General features: G+C 44.2%; 1 protein-coding gene and 1 pseudogene across 2 annotated transcripts in view; both read right to left on the bottom strand.

Moving 5' to 3' along the window:
- Positions 1-8,721, bottom strand: part of ARG2 (arginase 2) — a 33,552-nt gene extending 24,831 nt beyond the window's left edge. Inside the window, exons 1-2 of one of the 2 annotated variants that reach the window (XM_510020.7) lie at positions 8,415-8,721; positions 7,536-7,608 (exon numbers count right to left, since the gene is read on the bottom strand). In XM_510020.7, coding sequence (XP_510020.4) covers positions 7,536-7,608; positions 8,415-8,525 — 184 coding nt within the window. In that variant the 5' untranslated portion in view covers positions 8,526-8,721. Of the gene's footprint in view, positions 1-7,535; positions 7,652-8,414 lie in introns of both variants that reach the window. The other variant, XM_054666043.2, reaches the window with a different exon arrangement.
- A 3,567-nt stretch (positions 8,722-12,288) lies between these two features.
- LOC107968280 (high mobility group protein B1-like) lies at positions 12,289-17,457 on the bottom strand (annotated as a pseudogene).
- Between the last annotated feature and the right edge of the window lie 5,398 nt (positions 17,458-22,855).

Below are 22,855 nucleotides of genomic sequence, written 5' to 3'. Positions count from 1 at the left end.
ATAGTGTCTATTATAGATTTCCCTCTATGCAGGCACATCACTAAGTTTTTACTAAGGCATTAGCAAATTACTGATTATGTATTCACCTCCTAAAAGGAATCTGCAGCCGAGCACAGTGGTGCACATCTGTAATCCCAGCTATCCAGAAGGCTGAGGCAGGAGGCTTGCTTGAGCCCAGAAGTTTGAGGCAGTAGTGTACTATGATTATGTCTGTGAATAGCCCCCACACTCCAGCCTGGGCAACATAGTGAGACCTATCTATAAAATAAAAGAATCTGCAATATAAAGGAGGCCCAGAAAATGAAAAGCTTGAACCCAAAGAAATAGGTCACTATTAGTGACATTCCAGGTGAGATTGGAGAGGGCCCTAAAGTGATGCCACTTATCAGCTCATGCCTCAGCTCCTATTCCTCTGCTACAGGTGGCCCATCCCCCAAGGGCACTGTGGCACAGATGAGGTCCAAAGCAGGTTTGGTCTTTGCTAGATCTCTAAAGGAAATATAAAGCCAATTTGCTAGACATTTACTCTTCCAAATACTTATCAGAATGACTTTAGAAGTCAAAGAACCCAGAACTTTAATAACCTTAAACAAACAAGCTCATTCCTATAATTTAGCTTCCAGTCACATATGCAGACCCTAGGCAAAGACTTTTTTGTGGGAAGTGGGACAGGTGCTGTACTTTCATTTCTTCCTTGCTGTGGAAATAGACTCTTAAAAAATGTAGAGTTGGGGTCTTGCTACATTGTCCAGGCTGATGTTAAACTCCTGGCCTCAAGTGATCTTCCCAGCTTGGCCTCCCTAAGTGCTGGGCTGACAGGCATGAGCCACTATGCCTTGCTAAGTGTTTAATAGAAGAGTGTGAATGGCAGAGGCAGAAGGTTTGGTGGATCATACAGCCTTACAGTCTCTTCAGAAACATCACTGATATTTGCTGTTGAGTCAACCTAGCAACCAATTCTTGTCCCAAAGATATGACACTGTTCAAAAGGCACCTCAGAGATGCCAGTTTCATCTCTTTTCAATGCCCAAAACTAGAGCTTGAAAAGATGGATATCTATCAACAGACATGATTTGTAATGTGTCTTTACTGTATATTTCATAAAATATAAACACATAAAACTTACATAAGTATAACAGATAGTTGTAAACACCCTATAATTACTACCCAAGTCACAAAACAGATCAATATTAGCAATTCAGAAGTTTCAGATATATATATATATATATCTCCTTACTGATCACAATTGCCTGGTTTTTTAATTATTGAGATATAATTCACATACCATAAAATTCATCCTTTTAGAATTTATAATTCAGTGCTTTCTAATATATTCAAGAAGTTGTGCAGCCATCGACACTACCTAATTCTACAACAGTTCCATCACCCTTCGGAAAGAAACCCATGCCCTTTAGCAGTCATTCCCAGCTCCTGGGAACCACTAATCTCCTTTCTGTCTTTATGGCTTTGCCTGTTCTAGACAGTTCATATAAATGGAATCATATAACATGTGGCTTTCTGTGTCTGCCTTCTTTGACTTAGCATGTTTTCTAGGTTCATCCATGTTGTAGCATAAATTAGTACTTCATTCCATTTATGACTGAATAATACTCCATTGTATGGATATGTCAAATTTTCCTCCCCTATTCAATTAATGTACATTTGAGTTTCCACATGTTGACCATTATGAATAATGCTATGAATATTTGTATATAAGTTTGTGTGTGGCCAGGTGCAGTGGCTCATGCCTATAATCCTAGCACTTTGGGAGGCCGAGGCAGGTGGATCACTTGAGGCTAGGAGTTCAAGACCAACCTGGCCAACATGGCAAAATTAAAAATACAAAAGTCAGCTGGGCATGGTGGTGCTTGCCTGTGGTCCCAGGTACTCAGAAGGCTGAGGCCGAGATTGCACCACTGCACCCCAGCCTGGGTGAAACAGCGAGACTCTCTTAAAAAAAAAAGTTTGTGTGAATATATGTTTTGAATTCTGTTAGGTATATACATAGGAATGGAATTGCTTGAGGATACAGTAACTATACATTTAACTTTGAGGATCTGCCAAACTGTTTTCCAAAGTGGCTGCACAGTTTTACATTCACACCAGTAGTGTATGACAGGTCCAATCTTTTTACACCCTCACCAGTACTTGGTATTGTCTATCTTTTTTATCATAGCCATCCTACTGGGTGTGAAATGGTATTTCATTGTAGTTTTGTGTTTTTTTTTTTTTTTTCCCTGAGACAGAGTCTCACTCTGTTGCCCAGGCTGGAGTGCAGTGGTACAATCTCTGCTCACTGCAACCTCCACCTCCTAGGTTCAAGTGATTCTCCCACCTCAGCCTCCTGAGTAGCTGGGACTACAGGAGTGTGCCACCACATCCGGCTAATTTTTGTATTTTTTAGTAGAGACGGAGTTTCACCATGTTGATCAGGCTGGTCTGAACTCCTGACCTGAAATGATCTGCCCGCCTCAGCCTCCCAAAGTACTGGGATTACAGGTGTAAGCCGCCACACCCGGCCATTGTAGTTTTAAATTTGCATTTCTGTAATGACTAATGTGTTTATTGCCCATTTGTATAACTTCTTTGGAGAAGTGGCTAATTAAATCTATTGCTAATTTTTAAATTGGGTTGTCTTTTTATGGTTGTTATTTTATTTATGTTTGCCGAACACTAGAATCTTATCAGGTATATGATTTGCAAATATTTTGCCCATTCTATGGGCAGTCTTTTTACCTTTTCTCTTTTTTTTTGGTTTTTCATTACATTGATGAAGTCTTTCCAGTTTCTTTTTTTTTTTTTTTTTTTTTTTTTTTTTTTTTTTTGAGACGGAGTTTTGCTCTTGTTGCCCAGGCTGGACTGCAATGGCACAATCTCGGCTCATCACAACCTCCGCCTCCCAGGTTCAAGCAATTCTCCTGCCTCAGCCTCCCGAGTAGCTGGGATTACAGGCATGCACCACCATGCCCGGCTAATTTTTTTTTGTATTTTTAGTAGAGATGGGGTTTCTCCATGTTGAGGCTGGTCTCGAACTCCTGACCTCAGGTGATCCACCTGCCTCAGCCTCCCAAAGTGCTGGGATTACAGGCGTGAGCCACCGTGCCCGGCCCCCACTTTCTTAATAGTGCTCTTTGAAACATAGATGTATTTAATTTAGATAAGTCAAGTTTAATTTTTGTCACTTATGATTTTGATGGGATATCTAAGAAACCAATACCTAACCCAAGGTCACAAAAATCCAGTCCTATGTTCTCTAACAGTTATATGGTTTCAGCATTACATTTAGGACTTTGGTCCATTTTGAGTTAATTTTCATATATGGTGTGAGATAGGGATTTTTTTTTTTTTAATGTGGATATCCAGTTATCCCAGCACCATTTACTGAAGACTATTCTTTCCTTACTGACTTTTGTTGGTCAAATAAAGACAGCCTTGTGAATGGACAATTTTAGGAAACCATTAGACCAGTCAAATGACAATTTTCTGGGGATGGTCTATGAGGAGTATCACCTCTGTTCTCCCTTTTGCAGTAACTGCCAGCCTCCTGGTTTCACTGTGATTGCAGGCTATTGGTTGTCCAGGCTACAGCTGATCTGGGAAAAGGCAGCATGGGAACAGGGCAAGTTAAAATGCCACAATTCTTAATGTTCTTACTGAGATTCAATGTTTCTCTTGAATAAATGCTCCCCAGATTGCTGCAAGCCTTTGGTTAATTTCCAGAGTTCTGAAAAAGCTGATTCTGATCATTTTTGCCAATGTTCTTGATATGGTTTGGCTCTGTGTTCCCACCCAAATCTCATGTTGAATTGTAATCCCCAGTGTTGGAGGTCTGGCCTGGTGGGAGGTGATTGGATCATGGGGGTTGTTTCTAATGGTTCAGCACCATCTCCCTAGTGCTGTCTCATGATAGAGTTCTCATGAGATCCGGTTAAAAGTGTGTAGCACCTCCCTCTTCGCTGTCTTCCTCCTGCTCCTGCCATATAAGACGTGCTTGCTTCCCCTTCACCTTCCACCATGATTATAATTCTCCTGGGGCCTCCCCAGAAGCAGAAGCCTGTACATCCTGCAGAACCATGAGTCAATTAAACGTCTTTTCTTTTTAAATTACCCAGTCTCAGGTATGTCTTTACAAAAGTACAAGAACAGACTAATACAGTTCTCATTCCTTTTTTGGAGGTCCTATGCCACCATTTTCAATGGTGTCACTATACAGTATTTTAAAACAACACAGATTTCCCATTAAAGTGCAAATTTCTGGCTTTTCTTGAAAAACTGGAGAAAAGAGTACAAGGCCTACTCCTTCTCACATGGTAACAGGTGGCTAGAGTTCACAAATTACCATGGTTCTCAGAGCTAACCAAAATCGAATGCAGATATACTGCTCCTCAGCCTTGCCAGAGCAATGCCTTTTCATTTCTCTTAGGCCCTCTTAAGCCCAGGAGTTCGGGACCAGCCTGGGCAACATAGTGAGACCCCGGCTCTACAAAAGAAAAAAAATTATCCAGGCATACTGGCATGTGTCTGTAGTCCCAGCTACTCAAGAGGCTAAAGTGGGAGGATCACTTGAGTCCAGGAGGTTGAGATTGCAGTAGGCTGTGACTATGCCACTGCACTCCAGCCTGAGTGACAGAGTGAGACCCTCTCTCAAAGAAAAATAAAAGGTGGCTGGGAGCAGTGGCTCACTCTTGTAATCCCAGCACTTTGGGAGGCCTAGATGGGCAGATCACCTGAGGTCAGGAGTTCGAGATCAGCCTGGCCAACATGGTGAAACCCCGTCTCTACTAAAAATACAAAAATTAGTCAGGTGCAGGGGCAGGCACCTGTAATCCCAGCTACTTTGGAGGTTGAGGCAGGAGAATTGCTTGAACCCGGGAGGCGGAGGTTGCAGTGAGCCAAGATCGCATCACTGTACTCCAGCCTGGTGACAGAGCGAGACTCCATCTCAAAAAAAAAAAAAAGGTTACCTGAGAGTACTGTTGAGTGTCCTTACTAAGCCCAAGGAAATAAAACAAGCCCAGACACTAAGTCAAATACATTCATTCGAGAGAAAACAGGAAATTTAACTCATGCTATGGTAACACCAGCAGCCTGTGACATCAGAGCAAAGGCAAGGAACAAAGGGATTGTGAAAGTTACCTTTCCATGAGTCTCTCCTTTGAAATTTGATCCATGCTGTTTATTTGAAAGTGTTCAAAACACTCAAGTTATTTTGGTACTGTTTAGGAACAGAGCAATTGAAATGTCTCTTGGTACTTTTCTCCAATATATTCCAGGAGATTAGCCAAAACCACATGCTAGAAATCTGCTGAGAGCCACAGTTTTATTTAATAGGCTATGAGATTCTATTTCAGACTGCTGGTGATACTGAGCTACCAATCAGCTACATGGTAAGGATATAATTGTACAATTAAATATATTTGAGAAAAAAAGTCAAAGGGAAGGCCATATAAACTGAAGCCTCACCATCACTTTAGGTTGGAGTTTAAAGAGGAAGCAGTAGAGGGAGTAATATTTACAGGAGAATGGCTTCCCCTGGGTTGGAGTGGAAAAATACCAAGAGCTGTGACAGGAAAGGAAGTCTACAAAGCATGAGTAAGAGAAGCTGCTACAAATGTGCCCTTCCCCCTCATTCAGCAGCCTCAGCTGATTGTTATAGAGGTCTCCTCCAGAAGAGGCTGAAACCGCTTCTTGTCAGGAGTCTCTTAAGGCAGAACCTACAGACGGTAGAGCAATTTGAGCAATGCTTGGCCGAGTTCAGATGGACTGCAGAGATGTCTCCAGGATTTAAAAATAGTGATAACCAGAGATTGTCGTCTTCAGTGTAAAATGATTCTTTTAAAAAGGCAGTGTGTACAAGCTATTTTAAGAGACAGTATGCTCATTTATGGGCGGGAATAAAAACTTCCTCCCATTAATTAACTTGCCACACATTAAAAGAAGACTAAATCTTAGCAGTTTGTCTTTAATCTTCGGTGGTGAACTTGGAGAGTTATTAAAATGACTAAGAGAGGCCTTAGTAAAGAAGAAACTGCAATTATTTAATTAACAAGGTTTGAGTATTGAATCCAAGTCACCATATCCATATGTAGGTGGAGGTACATGAAGGACACCTCAACTCAAGGCGGTTTCAGTGACTTCATTATTCCTCTGGCTTTTGGAAGGAGATGACTTCACTTGGAATGGACTTATGACCAGCAGAGAAGAGTTCAGAGCAACAGTGGGGAGTTAACTTAGATTCTGTGTTATTATCTCCATAATCTCCGTGCTGCCTCACATTTTGCACTTACATCACCAGAAAATATATGTGAATGATCCAAACATGAACAGAGCAAATGGCCTTGAACAGAGTCTAGAAACATTTAGATTGGATATAAAGAAGAACCTTCCTGCCATAAAGGTATTTATTTATTTATTTGAGATGGAGTCTCACTCTGTCACCCAGGCTGGAGTGCAGTGGCACAATCACTGCAACCTTTGCCTCCCAGGTTCAAGCAATTCTTCTGTCTCAGGCTCCTGAGTAGCTGGGACTACAGGTGCATGCCACTATGCCTGACTAATTTTTGTACTTTTAGTAGAGAAGGGATTTCGCCATATTGGTCAGGCTGGTCTCGAACTCCTGACCTCAGGTGATCCACCCACCTCGGCCTCCCAAAGTGCTGGGATTACAGGCATGAACCACTGCACCCTGCTTATAAAGGTATTCAAATTTGGTGCTGTTACTAAGAGAAGGGTTCTCCCTTACTATAGAAATGGCATTTATAGCTGGGCACAGTGGCTCACACCTATAATCTCAGCACTTTGGGAAGCTGAGGTGGGCGGATCACCTGAGGTCAGGAGTTCAAGACCAGCCTGACCAACATAATGAAACCCCGTGTCTACTAAAAATACAAAATTAGCCAGGTGTGGTGGCACGCACCTGTAATTCCAGCTACTTGGGAGGAGAATTGCTTGAACCCAGAAGGTGGAGGTTGCAGTGAGCCAATATTGCATCACTGCACTCCAGCCTGGGTGATGGAATAAGACTCCATCTCAAAAAAAGAAAAAAAAAAAGAACACGGAAAATATAGATCTAAGCCTATTAGTTCTATATAAGATCAGTGAGCCTATAAGACCTATATTACTGCTTCCAGTAATAAAGATATTAACCCTAGAGAGGAAATAATTTGAAAACTGGCGAGACTGATGAATCATAAGCATCTCAAGATGGAGTTAGGAAAATGGAATTTTAAGGGGAAAGGTTGACTGTGCAGTTGAAGCTGGAGCTAGTGTTCTTAGCATCACTTGCATTCCCTGGCAGCTGTTCAGACCTTGCCTCACTCTACCTCCTTGCCTTCCAACACACTCTTTATTGCAAGAAGACTTTCCCTGATGACTCCTTGATAGATCTTAAGCCACAGATGGTATCCAAAGGAGGATGCGGGATGTGGCAGACTGTTCCCAAACACAAAGCTGTGTAGTCCCTGGATGTCAGAGAAAAGACTCTGAAGTGGTCTATTACTAGTCCTGCACTAATATCTAAAAATCTAACCACTTACCCAAACTGGAGAGCCTTTTCATCAAGCCAGCTTCTCTTATGGCAGCGGGACCATGCTCCACTCCTTTTCTTTTCTGTCAGTCACACAAATTACACAATTAGAGGTAGAGAAGGTGTCTGGAAAAAAACCCATTTGGTACATTTAGTTACCAGCAGGTTCCTCTGAAAACCTGTGACAGCATCAGCCCTTCCATCTATGACTGTCCTTCCAACTCCATTGTTGGAATCACATCAGCTGCCCAAGCCAAGACGGGAGAGGCTGAGCCAGGTTAGGATCCGGGAGCTAGGCGTGTGTGGGGCTGGCTCGGGCCAGAGACTGGGCTTCTGGGCTTCGAGATGACTGAGCGCTCCCGACTGCAGGTTTCCTTCATTGAAGAGAACAAAACAGCTCCTCCCCGCCTCCCGCGCTGGAGAGGCCAGCTCCAATTTCCCTCCCAGTTAATGCTCATTCTGAGTGAATGGATCCAGAAGACTTAAATCCTAGGTCCCTCCTTTTAACCTCCTCCATCGATTCTCCACCGGGGATTCTGACCAGTTTCGCCTCCTCCAGCCCCTCCAAGGAATCCTCTTCCTCATTCTCTCCCCTCCATTACCCCAAGCTGCATCCACCGTTTTCTCGGTCTTTCTGGGGAGGCCGCAGAAACACACCCTCATCCCAAACAGGGTGCCCTCCACCCCTCCCTCCCTCCCTCTCCATCCTCTGTCGGAGGAAATCCCACATGCTCCCACGGTGCCCAGTGGCGGGAACCGGCCAGCTCTTCCCCTCGCCATTTCTCCCCATCCTCTCCTCGCCTCCCGGTCCCCCGCACCCTACCGCCGCTGTCTCCAGGTTCTAGGGGGCGGAGGATCCTGCCCGGCGGTGCCAGGTGCCAGTTCTCACCTGCCCTTGTGAGAACGGGGCTCCTATCACAGCCACGGAGTGGACAGATTTCTTCAGGATGGAATGCACTCGCGTCTGGAGGAGACGCGAGAGGCTGCCCCTTAGGGACATGATCCGCAGCACTGAGAATCTCCAAGGCAGAGGCTCAGCGCGGTTGGAAGCCGGGAGTGAGCGCCACCGCCCGCCGCTGCGCTTACCTACCCGCGCCAGCGTCCGCCCGCCCCGTGACGTCACCGCCACATTGGCCCCGCCGCCCGCGCCTCCAACCAGCCCCCGGCACACCTTCTTCGCAGGCCCCGCCCACCGCTCTGCAAGGCTGGGACATGCCTTCGATGACGTCACCCCACTCTGGCCTGTGCTCTCCGGCCAGGGACATGCCCCTGCCGCTGACGCCAGAAGGCCAATATCCGGGTCTGGCCAGTAAGAGCGCGGTGACCAACAGGTGTGTCCCTTCGCGGGAGGCGGCCGGCCCATGCCAGGTTCCTGAACTTGGCGGAACGCAGGAGCCGACACCAATCTTCACGCCCGGCTGATGCTGACTCTACAGATGGGCTGGCTGGGTCGGGCCTGGTCTGGCCCTGCCTAGTCAAAGCCAGGATCCATCTGCTTCGTTCTATCTCAAAGCTCAAAGCCCAGGAAACACTCTTAGACTGGGCATCAGTGAAATTTGGATTCGGAGATATAATATAGATGAGAGCTCTCTGAGCCGGGCACGTTTATAAAGAGCCATCTACCTTAGGTATTTTGAATGAAAGAGGTTAGGATTTACAAAGCAATTACCTTCTAGATGTTTTTAATTCTTTACCTGAATAACGGGAGCGCTGGTTATTAAAAAAGCAAATATAGCAACGTATTTAGACTATTTCTAAGCTAAAGAGCTGTAAGTACTAAGTAACTAGAGTTTTAATAACGAATAATAATTTCATAATCTCAGCATTCCAAGAACTTTACCCCTCCAATTCTATACCACAGGTTACTTTTTAAAGAGAAGAAAAGATCAAAGACATAAGTAATTTTCCCAGAGCCACATAGCTTGTAAGTGGCAGAGCTGACTCCACATTCCAAGTTCTTAACCAAGACACCATGGCATGCAAGAATCTGACATTATTTCTACCAAATAAATTTTTTACATAAACACCTGAAATTTATTTCACCTCATGTCAATTTACACACTGCTCTCCAAAACAGTTCAGAGGTCTCCATGGCAACACCATAACTCCAAAGGAGTTTTAGTACCCTAAGACATTTTATTTTTAGAGGCTCTGTTGTATATTGTCTCCCCCTGCTGGTTTAACAATGATGTCTTTGAGGCCTTAGCAAAATAACCACTGTAAGGCAGTGGTTCTGAAAGTGTGGTCCCAGACCAGCAGCATCAGCATCACCTGGATACAGCATCAAGAAGAAACCGGCTGCACATGGTGACTCACACCTGTAATTCCAACACTTTGGGAGGCCAAGGCAGGAGGATCTCCTGAGCCCAGGAGTTTGAGACCAGCCTGGGCAGCATAGTGAGATGCTGACTCTACCAGAAATTAAAAAAAAAAAAAAATAGCTGGATGTGGTGGCATGTGCCTATGGCCCCAGCTACTTGGGAGGCTAAAGTGGGAGAATCTCTTGAGCCCAGGAAGCCGAGGCTTCAGTGAGCCATGATCACACCACTGCATCTCAGCCTGAGTGACAGAGTGAGACCCTATCTCAAAAAAATAAAAATAAAAAGCAGCAAGAAACTTCTTGCTTCTTGAGCACCTGCTGTGGGTCACCAGATACTTGTTAGAAGTGCAAATTCTTGGGCCCCACTCGCGAATTTACAGAATCAGTAACTCTAGGGGTAGGGCACCAGTAACCTATGTTTTAACAAGCCCTCCAGGAATGGGTGGGGGCGTGGTCAGGGATTCACAGTCACAGATACTGTCATACTTGTTCAGTTCATTGAAATTATGTTGATACTTTTGTATTTCTTGCCCATCACTACATTCAATTTTTTCCCCCTTTACTAAATGTTTTCTGAAGTTGATACTGGCACAGGTTGCCTCAGGGCTTCCTGTGCTACTGCAAAAACCTCTTGCTTCCACTGGGCGCGGTGGCTCACGCCTGTAAAACCAGCATTTTGGGAGGCCGAGGCAGGTGGATCACCTGAGGTCAGGAGTTTGAGACCAGCCTGACCAACATGGAGAAACTCCTGTCTCTACTAAAAATACAAAAAGCTGGGCATGGTGGCGGGCACCTGTAATCCCAACTACTCAGGAGTCTGAGGCAGGAGAATTGCTTGAACCTGGGAGGCGGAGATTGCGGTGAGCCAAGATTGTGCCATTACACTCCAGCCTGGGCACCAAGAGCAAAACTCTGTCTCAAAAACAAACAAACAAACAACAAAAAACCTCTTGCTTCTTGAGCATTTACTGTGGATCACCAGACTGACCTTTCCAAAGTGCTACTTTAATCCTGCATGTCATTTTCAGTGGTTTTCCACTACCTATAGTTTAGTCAGAGATAAATTACTAGTTCCACTTTATTATGCACTGGGAGAGTGAACAGGAGATTGTTATACAGGTTGAGCATCCTTAATCCAAAAATCTAAAATCCAAATCCAAAATTTCAGCACCTACATGATAACACAAGTGGAAAATTCCATACTGGACCTCATGTGACCAGTCCCAGTCAAAATGCAGTCAGTTTGGTCCGAAGGTAGTGAGTTACCTTAATAGATTGGTCACAGTCAGTTACAGATGGAACACCTTGTTCTATTTTTTTCTCCCCTTCTCACTACTGCACTTGACTAGTCTTAAAAAAACAAAAACAAAAACAAAAAAAGGCTGGGTGCAGTGGCTCATGCCTATGAGCCATGATTGCACCATTGCATTGCAGCCTGGGTGACAGAGCAAGACCCTGTCTCTAAAAAAAATAAAAATAGGGCCAGGTACGGTGGCTCACGCCTGTAATCCCAGCACTTTGGGAGGCCGAGGTGGGTGGATTGCCTGAGGTCAGGAGTTCGAGACCAGTCTGGCCAACATGGTGAAACCCCGTCTCTACTAAAAACACAATAAAATTAGCGTGCACCTGTAATCCCAGCTACTCAGGAGGCTGAGGCAGGGCAATTGCTTGAACCAGGGAGGTGGAGGTTGCAGTGAGCCGAGATTGCACCACTGCACTCTAGCCTGGGTGACAGAGTGAGGACCCCATCTCGAAAAAGATAAATAAATAAAAATAAAAATAGAAATAAAAGAATGCAGTCAAAACTTTGTTTCATAAACAAAATTATTTAAAATATAAAATCACCTTCAGGATATGTGTATGAGGTATATATGAACATAAGTAAGTTTCATGTTTAAAGTTACATCCCATTCCCAAGATATCTCATATGTATATGCAAATATTTAAAAAAAAACAAAAAATCTGAAACACTCCTGATCCCAAGCATTTAGGATAAGGAATACTCAACCTGTAGTCCTATTATCTTTAACAATTCAAATTATTATTTATTCCATGTCTGAAATAGTTTATAGTTCATTTTTAAAAGGACAACAATAAAAATTGAATGTACTTAGAAGCATTCAGAATGTCAACAAACAGCTGCAACTTTTTTTTTGCAATTACAGAGTATTCAGTTAACAGAACAACAATTATTTCATATAAGCTGCATCAGAGACAACTGAAGATGTAAAGCTACCATCCCATATATAACTAATTTGTGCTGTGCACCAACGAAAACCTGCTTTAAATTTCCATGTCAATTTACAGCCCCCACAGTGTACCAAACAAGGTACAGTATGGAGGCTATTAAAAAAATCACCAGGACAGGGCTATCTAACGACACATTTGGTAGTGTGTTAACTGTACAAAAAAAAAAAGACAGTGTACAGTTTAAAAACAAGTCTTACATTTCAATTTTTTTTGTCTTTAAAGGAGTGAGTTGTGTACAGGGGGGTTAAATGCTTTAGTGACAAGAAAAAAACTGCACTCGAACTTATTCATCATCACCATCTTCTTCATTTTCCTCCTCCTCATTCTCTCCCTCTTCTTCCTCTTCTTTCTTTTTCTTGCTTTTTTCAGCCTCAACAACTCCCTTTTTGGCTGCATCAGACTTTCCTTTAGCTCAATATGTAGCAGTATCCTTTCTGTATTTTTCCTTCAGCTTTGCAGCCTTCTTTTTAAGGCTGCTTGTCATCTGCAGCAGTGTTATTCCACATCCCTCCCAGTTTCTTCGCCGAATCACCAATGGACAGGCCAGAATGTTCTCTTTTGACTTTTGGGCCACACGCAGAACAGAACAAAAAAAAGGCTGAAGGAGACCTCTTGGGTGCATTGGGATCCTTAAACTTTTTTTGTCTCCCCTTTAGGAGGGATATATGTTTTCATTTCTCTTTCATAACGGGCCTTGTCTGCCCTTGCCATAGCTTCAAATTGTCCTTTCTCTTTAGCAGACATGGTCTTCCCCCTCACTGAGCACTTCTTAGAAAACTCTGAGAAGTTGACTGAAGCATCTGGGTGTTTCTTCTTACGCTCCTCCGGACAAGTTTGCACACAAAATACATACGATGGCGTTTTGCCTCTTGGCTTTTTAAGATCTCCTTTGCCTATGTCTAGTTATTTTTCCTCAGCGAGGCACAGAGTTGCCTAGGGCCCATCCGGCTCTCACTTGCCCCGGCACTGTCTTTATGGAGCTCAATGTACTGCCTATAATTCATTTTTAAAACCCCAAAGTTCATAAAACAGCAACTCAAAGCAAAACAAAAAACAAACCCCAAAGTTGAAAATGAATACCTGCTTTTATTTTCAGAACCGGCATTTAATTTAAAAATCTGTTTTCAAAAATGAAATTCTAAAGTCATAAAGAATGAATTAAGTTTAAAAATTTACTTTAAAACTTGTACCCTGTTAGTGCATAGCTCTAGGACCCCTTCTCAGGTTCAAACCAGCTTGCTCTATTTTTCTTCTTCCTTTGTAGGAGAATCTAGAGATTCGGCCTCTTTCCTTTAATCACGTGGCTGCCAACACACACTCTATCCCTTAATAGGTTGCTGGGAGTTGTGGGGTGGGGAACTGTGAGGGAGTGGGAATAAGTAAGACACAATTGTCAGGTTTGCTGATTTCTGGGGTGTAAATACTTTCTTATTTATGAGCTCCCGTTGTGATGTCACTGAACATGGAGTTGTGAAGAGGTGCTCATTTATACAGTATTTCTACCATACAGATACAATCAACACAAAAAAAAAAAAACCTCAAGGACATAAATAATAGGAAGACATAGTAAAATAATTAGGCAGTGATAAGTCTGGAGTCTATATTATCTTTGGTTTTAATATAATTTATGTAATTAAATTATTACAGGCTGGAGTACAGTGGCACAATCACAGCTCACAGCAACCTTGACCTCCTGGACTCAAGCAATCCTCCCACCTCAGCCTCCTGACTAGCTGGAACTACAGGTGCGTGCCACCATACCCAGCAAATTTTTTTTTTTTGGAGAGATGGGTTCTCATTATGCTGCCTAGACTGGTCTTAAACTCCTGGGCTCAAGCGATCCTCCTTGCCTCAGCCTCCCAAAACTGAGATTACAGGCATGAGCCACCATACCCAGACTGTAATCTGATTCTTAATGAAGGTTGTGTTCGACAACTGGCTCACAAAATTCCTAAAAATTGCAAGCTGCTAAGAGCAGGCTCTAGCATACCATTGTTTACTGCAAATCCAAGGGAACTCAGAGAAGGGTAAACTACAAATTCTCAAAGGCAGTGTAGTGGCAGAAAAGTGTGATACCTTTCCTCATCCATCGTAAGGAACAGCCACCACTCCTATAGCAAATGACAGATTAACAAGAGAGAAAAGAACCAGGTGCAGTGGCTCATGCCTATAATGCTAGCACTTCAGGAGGCCGAGGCAGGAAGATTGCTTGAGCCCAGGAGTTCAGGACCAGCCTAGGCAACATAGCAAGACCCTGTCTCTACAAAAAATAAACAAAATTAGCTGGGTGTGGTGGTGTGTACCCGTAGACCCAGCTACTCAGGAAACAGGAGCCAGGAGGATCCCTTGAGCCCAAGAGGTCGGGGCTGCAGTGAACTGTGATCATGCCACTGCACTCTAGCCTGGGTGACAGAGAGAGACCATGTCTCAAAAAAGAAAACAAAACCAAAAGAAAATTATAACAAATTTATTTCATCAAAGTTTTACCTGACACTAGAGCCTTCAGAAATGAAGACCCATTATCCCCCAAAGCAGGGCGCCACAGTGATTGCAAAGCGGTAGTGATTTGTAGTTGTGGATGCTGAAGTTGTGTGAGATGTTGATTCTGAACCTCTGTTTGGCAATCTTTGAATCTTCTTGGTTAATATTGTTTTGGCAAATACAGGCTGTAATGGTTAGATGATGGCAGTGTTTATGGGTAACACATGTGCACACTTGGCATTGATAACCCTGTTTCCCAAATACTCCCCAGATAAACTTCCTGCAGTAAGAGCAGTAGGTGGGCTGCCTCAGGTATGTGAGAATAATCTTGTTTCCATTGATCTGTTTTATTGGTGGGGAGGGGTTGGGTTTGGAGACATGGTCTCATTCTGTCACTTGAGCTGGAGTGCAGTGGTACGATCATAGCTTACTGCAGCCTTGAACTCCTGGCTCAAGAAATCCTCCACCTCAGCCTTCCAAATAGCTGGAACCACAGGACTGCACCCCCACTCCTGGCTAATTTTTATTTTAGAGACAGGATCTCACCATATTGCTCAGGCTGGTCTTGAACTCCTAGTCGCAGATAATCCTCTCACCTCAGCCTCCTAAGTACCTGGGATAACAGGCTTGACCCACCATGTCTTGCACTATTAGGGTTATTACCACAAATGCTTTCCTCTCTGGCTGCAGATTCACCCAGCCTTGGAAGGTGCTCAAGGTGTTGGCCATGCCGGCAGTGCACAGCCACTCCCAGTGAAAAAAAAAACAAAAAAATAGCTCAGAGCAATCTTTTGAATCTATGCGCCTGTATTGCAATCCTCAAGCTTGGCCCAAATAAATTCTCTAGTTATATTAATTTTGCCTCAGCTTCTTCCTTTTAGTCCACACTGGAGTTGTTACCAGGGCAGCCCTAGAAATATAGCTGGGAAAGCTCACTATTTTCTTTCTTTTTTTTTTGAGACAGAGTCTCCCTCAGTCGCCCAGGCGTGCAGTGGTGCGATCTCGGCTCACTGTAACCTCCACCTCCCTGGTTCAAGAGAGTCTTGTGCCTCAGCCTCCGGAGTAGCTGGGATTACAGGTGCCAGCCACCACCCCTGGCTAATTTTTTTTTGTATTTTTAGTAGAGATGGGGAGGGTCTCACCACATTGGCCAGGCTGGTTTCGAACTCCTGGCCTCCAGTTATCTGCCCACCTTGGCCTCCCAAAGTGCTGGGATTACAGGCGTGAGCTACCGCACCCAGCCTATTTTCTTAAACCATAAACAGCTGTGAAAGCTCATTATTTTTTCTTAAACAGTGTTTTTCTAGTCTTTTTATCTATAGGTACCTTGCTTAAAAGAACACCAGATGACCTGAGAAGCCACAGGAGCTTCAGAACCCTTCGTCAATTACCAGAGGAAGATAAGGCTGGTGCAAAACTGGTGCCAACCAGAACCGGAAGCTCCTTGTTACCTTTAGATCATTAAGATATCATTACAATATCAAAATTCCACCCATAGAAGAAAATGCCCACCATTTTCTGAACATGCATTGTATGAAGATGCATGTTTATGATCTTGGGCTCCCAGCACATATTTACATACCTCCCCTTCCCTCATCTAACTCCATAAAATTCCCCAGCTTCCTATGGCTCTGGGAGAAGGTGTCTTTAGAGCAGGGGTCCCCAACCCCTGGGCCATTCACTGGTACTGGCCCGTGGCCTGTTAGGAACCAAGTTGCACAGCAGGAGGTGAGTAGCAGGTGGGCAAGCAAGCGAGTGAAGCTTCACCTGTATTTACAGCTACTCCCCATTGCTGGCATTACTACCTGAGCTCCACCTCCTGTCAGATCAGCAGTGGCATTAGATTGTCCTAGGAGTGTGGACCCTATTGTGAACTATGCATGTGAGGGATCTAGGCTGCATGCTCCTTATGAGAATTTAATGCCTGATGATCTGTCACTGTCTCCCATCACCCATGGATGGGACCGTTTAGTTGTAGGAAAACAAGCTTAGGGCTCCCACTGATTCTACATTATGGAGAGTTCTATAATTATTTCATTATATATTACAATGTAATAATAATAGCAATAAAGTACACGATAAATGTAATGCACTTAAGTCATCCCAAAACCATCCCCCCACCGTGGTCTGTGGAAAAATTGTCTTCCATGAAACTGGTTCCTGCTGCCAAAAAGGTTGGGGAACATTGCTTTAGAGCAAGAGCTCTCTATTGTTGGCCAGAGATAAAACCTGCTTGCCTTTTGTTTTTCCAATTGGTTGTTTTTTCTTTGCAACCGATACAAAGTAGGGAAAGAACTCAGTTTACCAGTGATACAATTACAGGGTACATGTGGCCAGGCGTGGTGGCTCACACCTGTAATCCCAGCCCTTTGGGAGGCTGAGGCAGGTGGATCACCTGAGGTCAGGAGTTCGAGACCAGCCTGCCCAATATGGTGAAACCCCATCTCTACTAAAAATACAAAAAAAAAAAAAAAAATTAGCCAGACGTGGTGGCTGTAGTCCCAACTACTCGGGAGGCTGAGGCTGGAGAATCACTTGAACCTGGGAGGTGGAGGTTGCAGTAAGCCGAGATGGCACCACTGCACTCCAGCCTGGGAGACAGAGTGAGACTCCATCTCAAGAAAGAAAAGAAAGAAAGATAGAAAGAAAGAGAGAGAGAGGGAGGGAAGGAAAGGAAAGAAAGAAAAAGAAAGAGAGAGAGAAAGAAAGAAAGAATTAATTACAGCGTACACGTTTACATGAAGTGGTCATAGCCCAGGGGCATCTTATGGATGACGGCCGCCATCAGTGGCATTAGTGTAGAGCTCCTCATTGTACATGGGTTTGGTGGTCCTCCATTGGTGCTGGTCTGGCCCACGTGCACCTCGTTCACACTCACCATCAGGTACGGCTCCAGCAGCTGGTGGCCCTTCATGAGCAAGTGGCACAGGTATCACAGCCTGATGGGTTCTTCTTGCCTGCTGCCCTGAAAAAAACCATCGAGAACCGCAGAAGTTGTAGCAAAGAAATAATTTAATTAATAATTGCAGGGTCAAGCCAAGTGAGGAGAACAGGGAGAAATTTCTCAAACCCCTCTCTCCAAGAATTTGGAGGCTAGGGTTTTTTAAGTGTACTTTGGTAGGCAGGGAGCTGGGGAACTGAAATGATTGGCTGGGGATAGAATCACAGGGGCCTCTAAAACTGTCTTAACACAGCTGAGTCAGTTCCCAGGAAGTGTGGGTGGTGTCAGGACCAGGGGGCCTCTCTTGATCTACTGAAATGCTAAATCTGAAAAGGATCTCCAAGACCAGGTCTCTAGGTTTCATAATAGTGAGGTCATCTATAGGAGTAGTTGAGGAAGTTATCAATCTTGAGACCCCCATTACATGACTTTGGGGCAGTAAGCAACTTACAGAAAACAGAGGAAGCAACAGCAGCTCATTCTTTAACTATGTTCAAGCCCCTACCACAATTCTTCAGCAAAGTTCAAGCCCCTACCATAATTGTAACCATGTCATATGAATGTGGCTTCGATCTCCGAACAAGGAGGGGCGTCAGTTCTCCTTGCCTCAAAGTTTAGCTATAAACTAAATTCCTCTTATAGTTATCTTGGCCTCTGCACTAGAATATACAAAACAAAAACAAAAAACAACAAAAACCCCCAACCAATTTAGCTTGCAAGACTAGTAGCAAAATGGAGTCAGTCATGTTATATTTCATTACTTAAAATTCTGCAAAGGTGGTTTCTCAGGGAATGTGGATCCTTGAATAGCCATTTAACAGCCTGGTGCCGGACCATAGACTGGCGCCTCTGCCCCCCGCTGGCAACCCTCGAAGCAGCCACAGGAGTGGAGGCAGCCCTGGGGAGAAGCAGGACACAAACGGCCCTTGACTAGCCATTCTGCCTTCTCCGTTGGCCCTTCTCCTCCTCTCATTCCCTTCATCCCTCCCAAGGTTGAAAGGAAGGGACCGGGCTCATCAGGGAAGCCTGTCCCTTTCAATCTCACAGCGCTTCCAGGGGCCTTGTGCAGACTCGCCCTTTCTCCAGGGCCAAGAAACTCCTCTCCTCTGAAAGCTGGAGCTACCAGTCCCCTTAGTGCCAGCCCCTAGCGGATCCCCACCCCCTTCCCCTTCTTCTCTTCAAGAATATGTTTTGTTAAATTGGCCTTTTGTCCTTGGTTGCTGAAACAGCTCTGGAGCAATAAAGGTGAAAGGCTCTTGTTATTTATAATGAGCCCCTTTCAACCACATCTGAATTTATGTTAAGGAGGTGAGTTTTGTAAAGTCCCTAGGTAACCACAGGATTAGGGGCCAGGAGAAGCAACCATGTGCTCAGGGACTTGAAAGTCATACCCCTGCCCCACCCCCAACACACACACATCTTCAGGAAGGGGAAGAGGGGCTGAAGGTTGAGTTGGCCACCAATGGCCAGTGATTTAATCAATCAGCCCTACATAATGAAGCCTCTGTATAAACCCAAAAGGACTGAGTTCAGGGGACTTCCACATATGGGGTACAGGGAAGGCGGTGCACCCCAACTCCATGGGACAAAAGCGCCTGAGCTCAGGACCTTCCCAGACTTCCATGTACCTCTTCATCTGGCTATTCATTTGTATCCTTTAAAATATGCGTTATAATAAACTAGTAAGCGTAAGTATTCCCCTGAGTTCTGTGAGCCTTTATGAGCAAGTGGCACAGATGTCACAGCCTGACAGATTCTTCTTGCCTGCTGCCCTGCAAAAAGCCACCGAGAACAGCGGGAGTTGCAGCAAAGACAGAGTTTATACGAAATTAACTGAACCCAAAAGGCGCTTCGTGGGAATGCCAATTAATAGCTGGTTGGTGGGAAGTTCCAGAAGCTCGGACTTGCAATTGATGTCTCAAGTCAGGGGCACTTTTGTGGGACTGAGCTGTTGACAAGTTCTGTAGGATCTGACGTGACTTCCAGGTGGATAGTGTCGAACTGCTTTCTTGGTGTATGGGGAAACCCCCCCATACGCTTGGTCACAGAAGTTTTCTGTGTTGTGAGAAACAACAGGAGAATCAAACTGTTTGTGTTTTGTTTTGTTGTTTTCTATTCAGTTCTCTTGTAAAAAACTGCCCAGAGAGCTGCCTTGCCCCTTGTACCATGTGAGGACACAACAAGAATATGTCATCTGTGAAACAGGCTATCACCAGACACCAAATCTGCAGGCAACATGATCCTGGACTTCCCAGCCTCCAGGACTGTGACAAATAAATTTCTGAGGTTTCCTGGGAGGAAGTTTCCTGATTGGGAAAAGACTGAGGCTTAGCACCAGAAAGTCCTAATTCAGATTGATTCGGCATCAAAAAACCCAATAGAACCTTCCACACATTCCCACTGAAGCCCTAAGCCTCCCTCCTTTTGTTTAAGGTGGTATATACAGTTGTCCCTCTGTATTAGTGGGGGATTGGTTCCAGGACCTCCCTCAGATACCAAAATCTACAGACGCTTAAGTTCCTGGTATAAAATGGCATCGTGTTTGCATATAGCCTATGCAATCCTCCTGTATACTTTAAATCATCTCTAGATTACTTCTTATACCTAATACAATGTAAATTATATGTAAATAGCCATTATCCTGTATTGTTTAGGGAATGATGGCAAGAAAAAAGTCTACGCGAGTTCAGTACAGACATTATTTTTTCTCTTTTTCTTTTTTTTTCGAGACAGGGTCTCACCCAGGCTGGAGTGCAGTGGCATGAACATGGCTCACTGCAGCCTTGACATCCTGGGCTCAAGGGATCCTGCTGCCTCAGCCTCCCGTGTAGCCGGGACAGTAGGCACGTGCCACAACACCTGGCTAATTTTTTTGATTTTTTTTTTTGTAGAGACAGGGGTTTCACTTTGTTGCCCAGGCTGGTCTCAAACTCCCGGGCTCAAGCAATCCTCCTGTCTCAGCCTCCCAAAGTGCTGAGATTACAGGCGTGAGCCACCAAACCAGCTCTCTGAATATTTTCCACCCTTGGTTGGTTGAATTCATGGATGCAGAATCCACAAATACAAAGGCCCTACTGGATACCTCTATCTCTGGCTATTCAGAGAGTTACATTGTACTACACAACACCCCAGTAGGTAAATTAACATTTTCTTCTATTAAAGTCTATTGTCAGTTAATTTACAGGCCTCTAACTTTAGAGCCTGGGATGGCAGAGGGAAAGATATCCTCCCAAGAGTGCTCAACTCTGGCAGCTCCCTAAAAATAACTTGGGAGCTTTTTAAAAATACTCACGTCCAGGCCAGGCGTGGTGGCTCACGCCTGTAATCCCAGCACTTTGGGAGGCCGAGGCGGGCAGATCACGAAGTCAAGAGATCAAGACCATCCTGGCCAACATGGTGAAACCCCATCTCTACTAAAAATACAAACATTAACTGGCCCCGGTGGCACGCGTCTGTAGTCCTAGCTCCTTGGGAGGCTGAGGTAGGAGAATCTCTTGAACCTGGGGGGCGGAGGTTGCAGTGAGCCGAGATCACGCCACTGGACTCCAGCCTGGTGACAGAGCAAGACTCCATCTCAAAAAACAAAAACAAAAACAAACAAACAAAGCTCATGTTCCTGTTCTCCTTCCCACACTGCCCATTCTGATTTAATTACCTGGGATGGACCCAGGTGTAGTGGTTTTTAAGAGCTTGCCAGCTGGTTGTACTATGCAGCAGGGTAGAGAATCCAGTATTAAGAGTTATATCTTAATTAAGAGTTATATACTTACTCAAGTTATATACTTACTCAATTAAGAGTTATATACTTCTCAATTCTTAATTAAGAGTTATATACTTCTCAATTCTTAATTGAGTTATATACTTCTCAATTCTTAATTAAGAGTTATATACTTCTCAAATTTTAATGTCTAAGAGTATCACCTGAGAATCTTGCTAAAACTCAGATTCTGAGTCTGTAGGTTTGGTGTGAGACCCAAGAATCTGTATTTTGAAGAAGCACCCAGCCACTGCTGCTGGTTTACCTCCCACACTTTGAATATATCAGGCTTTTTAAAAACCAGGGCTCTTGGCCGGGCAGGGTGGCTCACGCCTGTAATCCCAGCACTTTGGGAGGCCGAGGTGGGCAGATCACGAGGTCAAGAGATCGAGACTATCCTGGCAAAGATGGTGAAACTCCATCTCTACTAAAAATACAAAAAATTAGCTGGACACGGTGGCACGTGCCTGTAGTCCCAGCTACTTGGGAGGCTGAGGCAGGAGAATCGCTTGAAACCAGAAGGCAGAGGTCGCAGTGAGCCGAGATCACGCCACTGCACTCCAGTCTGGGCAACAAGAGCAAAACTCCGTCTCAAAACAAAAACAAAACAAAAAACAACAACAAAAACCAGGGCTTTTTTACCTTTCCTTTGAAATCTTCATAAAAAAATAGGTACATAAAGGTAACTTATTTCCAAGCCTACACAGCTGTGGCTTGATCAAAATCATAAAACTGAGCTTAGGGTGTTATGGTCTAATTGAATCTATTTGTAAAACCTATGCCCATCAAATTAGATCCATCTTTTATCTAAACTTTCTCACAAGCTTGGCTTATTACATTAAAAAACCTTTAGTGCACAAGAACAAAAAGTATCCTGATATTACAAGGGAAGAGAAACATTCCACATAAAAGCCAGGTGTGTTCCTAGACTTAAGTTGAAAATATTAAGCTCTACTGTTCTAGAAATCCACAAGATGGAGAAGTGACTCCATGAAAAAAACCACTACTTTCTGCGCTGTATCAGATTCTGCCAATAGATTTCTTTCATGTTTCATTTCTTCTATTTTTTTCCCACTGTCATTCTTCCTTACTTGAAACAATTACTAGCCATTTTCACTGGCTATGAGAACAACAGGGTGACAGTAAGTAAACTATGGTAGATTAATGTCGGGGAAAAATAAGTATTTTTTCTTTCCATTGCTAGGTTAATGGCTGACAACAAAGCACACATTAACATGAGAAAAAGTATACAAAATATATACTAATAAGCTAGGTACGGTGGCTCACACCTGTAATCCCAGCACTTTAGGAGGCCGAGGCAGGCAGGTTGCTTGAGACTGGCAAGTTGCTTGAGACCGGCCTGGGCAACATGGTAAAACCTCGTCTCTATTACAAATATAAAAATTAGCCAGACATGGTGGTGCGCACCTGTGGTCCCAACTACTGGGGAGGCTGAGGCAGGAGGATTGCTTGATCCCAGGAGGCAGAGGTTGCAGTGAGCCAAGATTGCACCACTGCACCCCAGCCTAGGTAACAAAGCGAGACTATGTATAAAAAAAAATTAATATGAGAGAAGCATAT

This window comes from Pan troglodytes, chromosome 15, assembly GCF_028858775.2.
Source record: "Pan troglodytes isolate AG18354 chromosome 15, NHGRI_mPanTro3-v2.0_pri, whole genome shotgun sequence".
Classification (NCBI taxonomy): domain Eukaryota; kingdom Metazoa; phylum Chordata; class Mammalia; order Primates; family Hominidae; genus Pan; species Pan troglodytes.
This window is presented reverse-complemented; position numbering and strand designations above follow the sequence as displayed.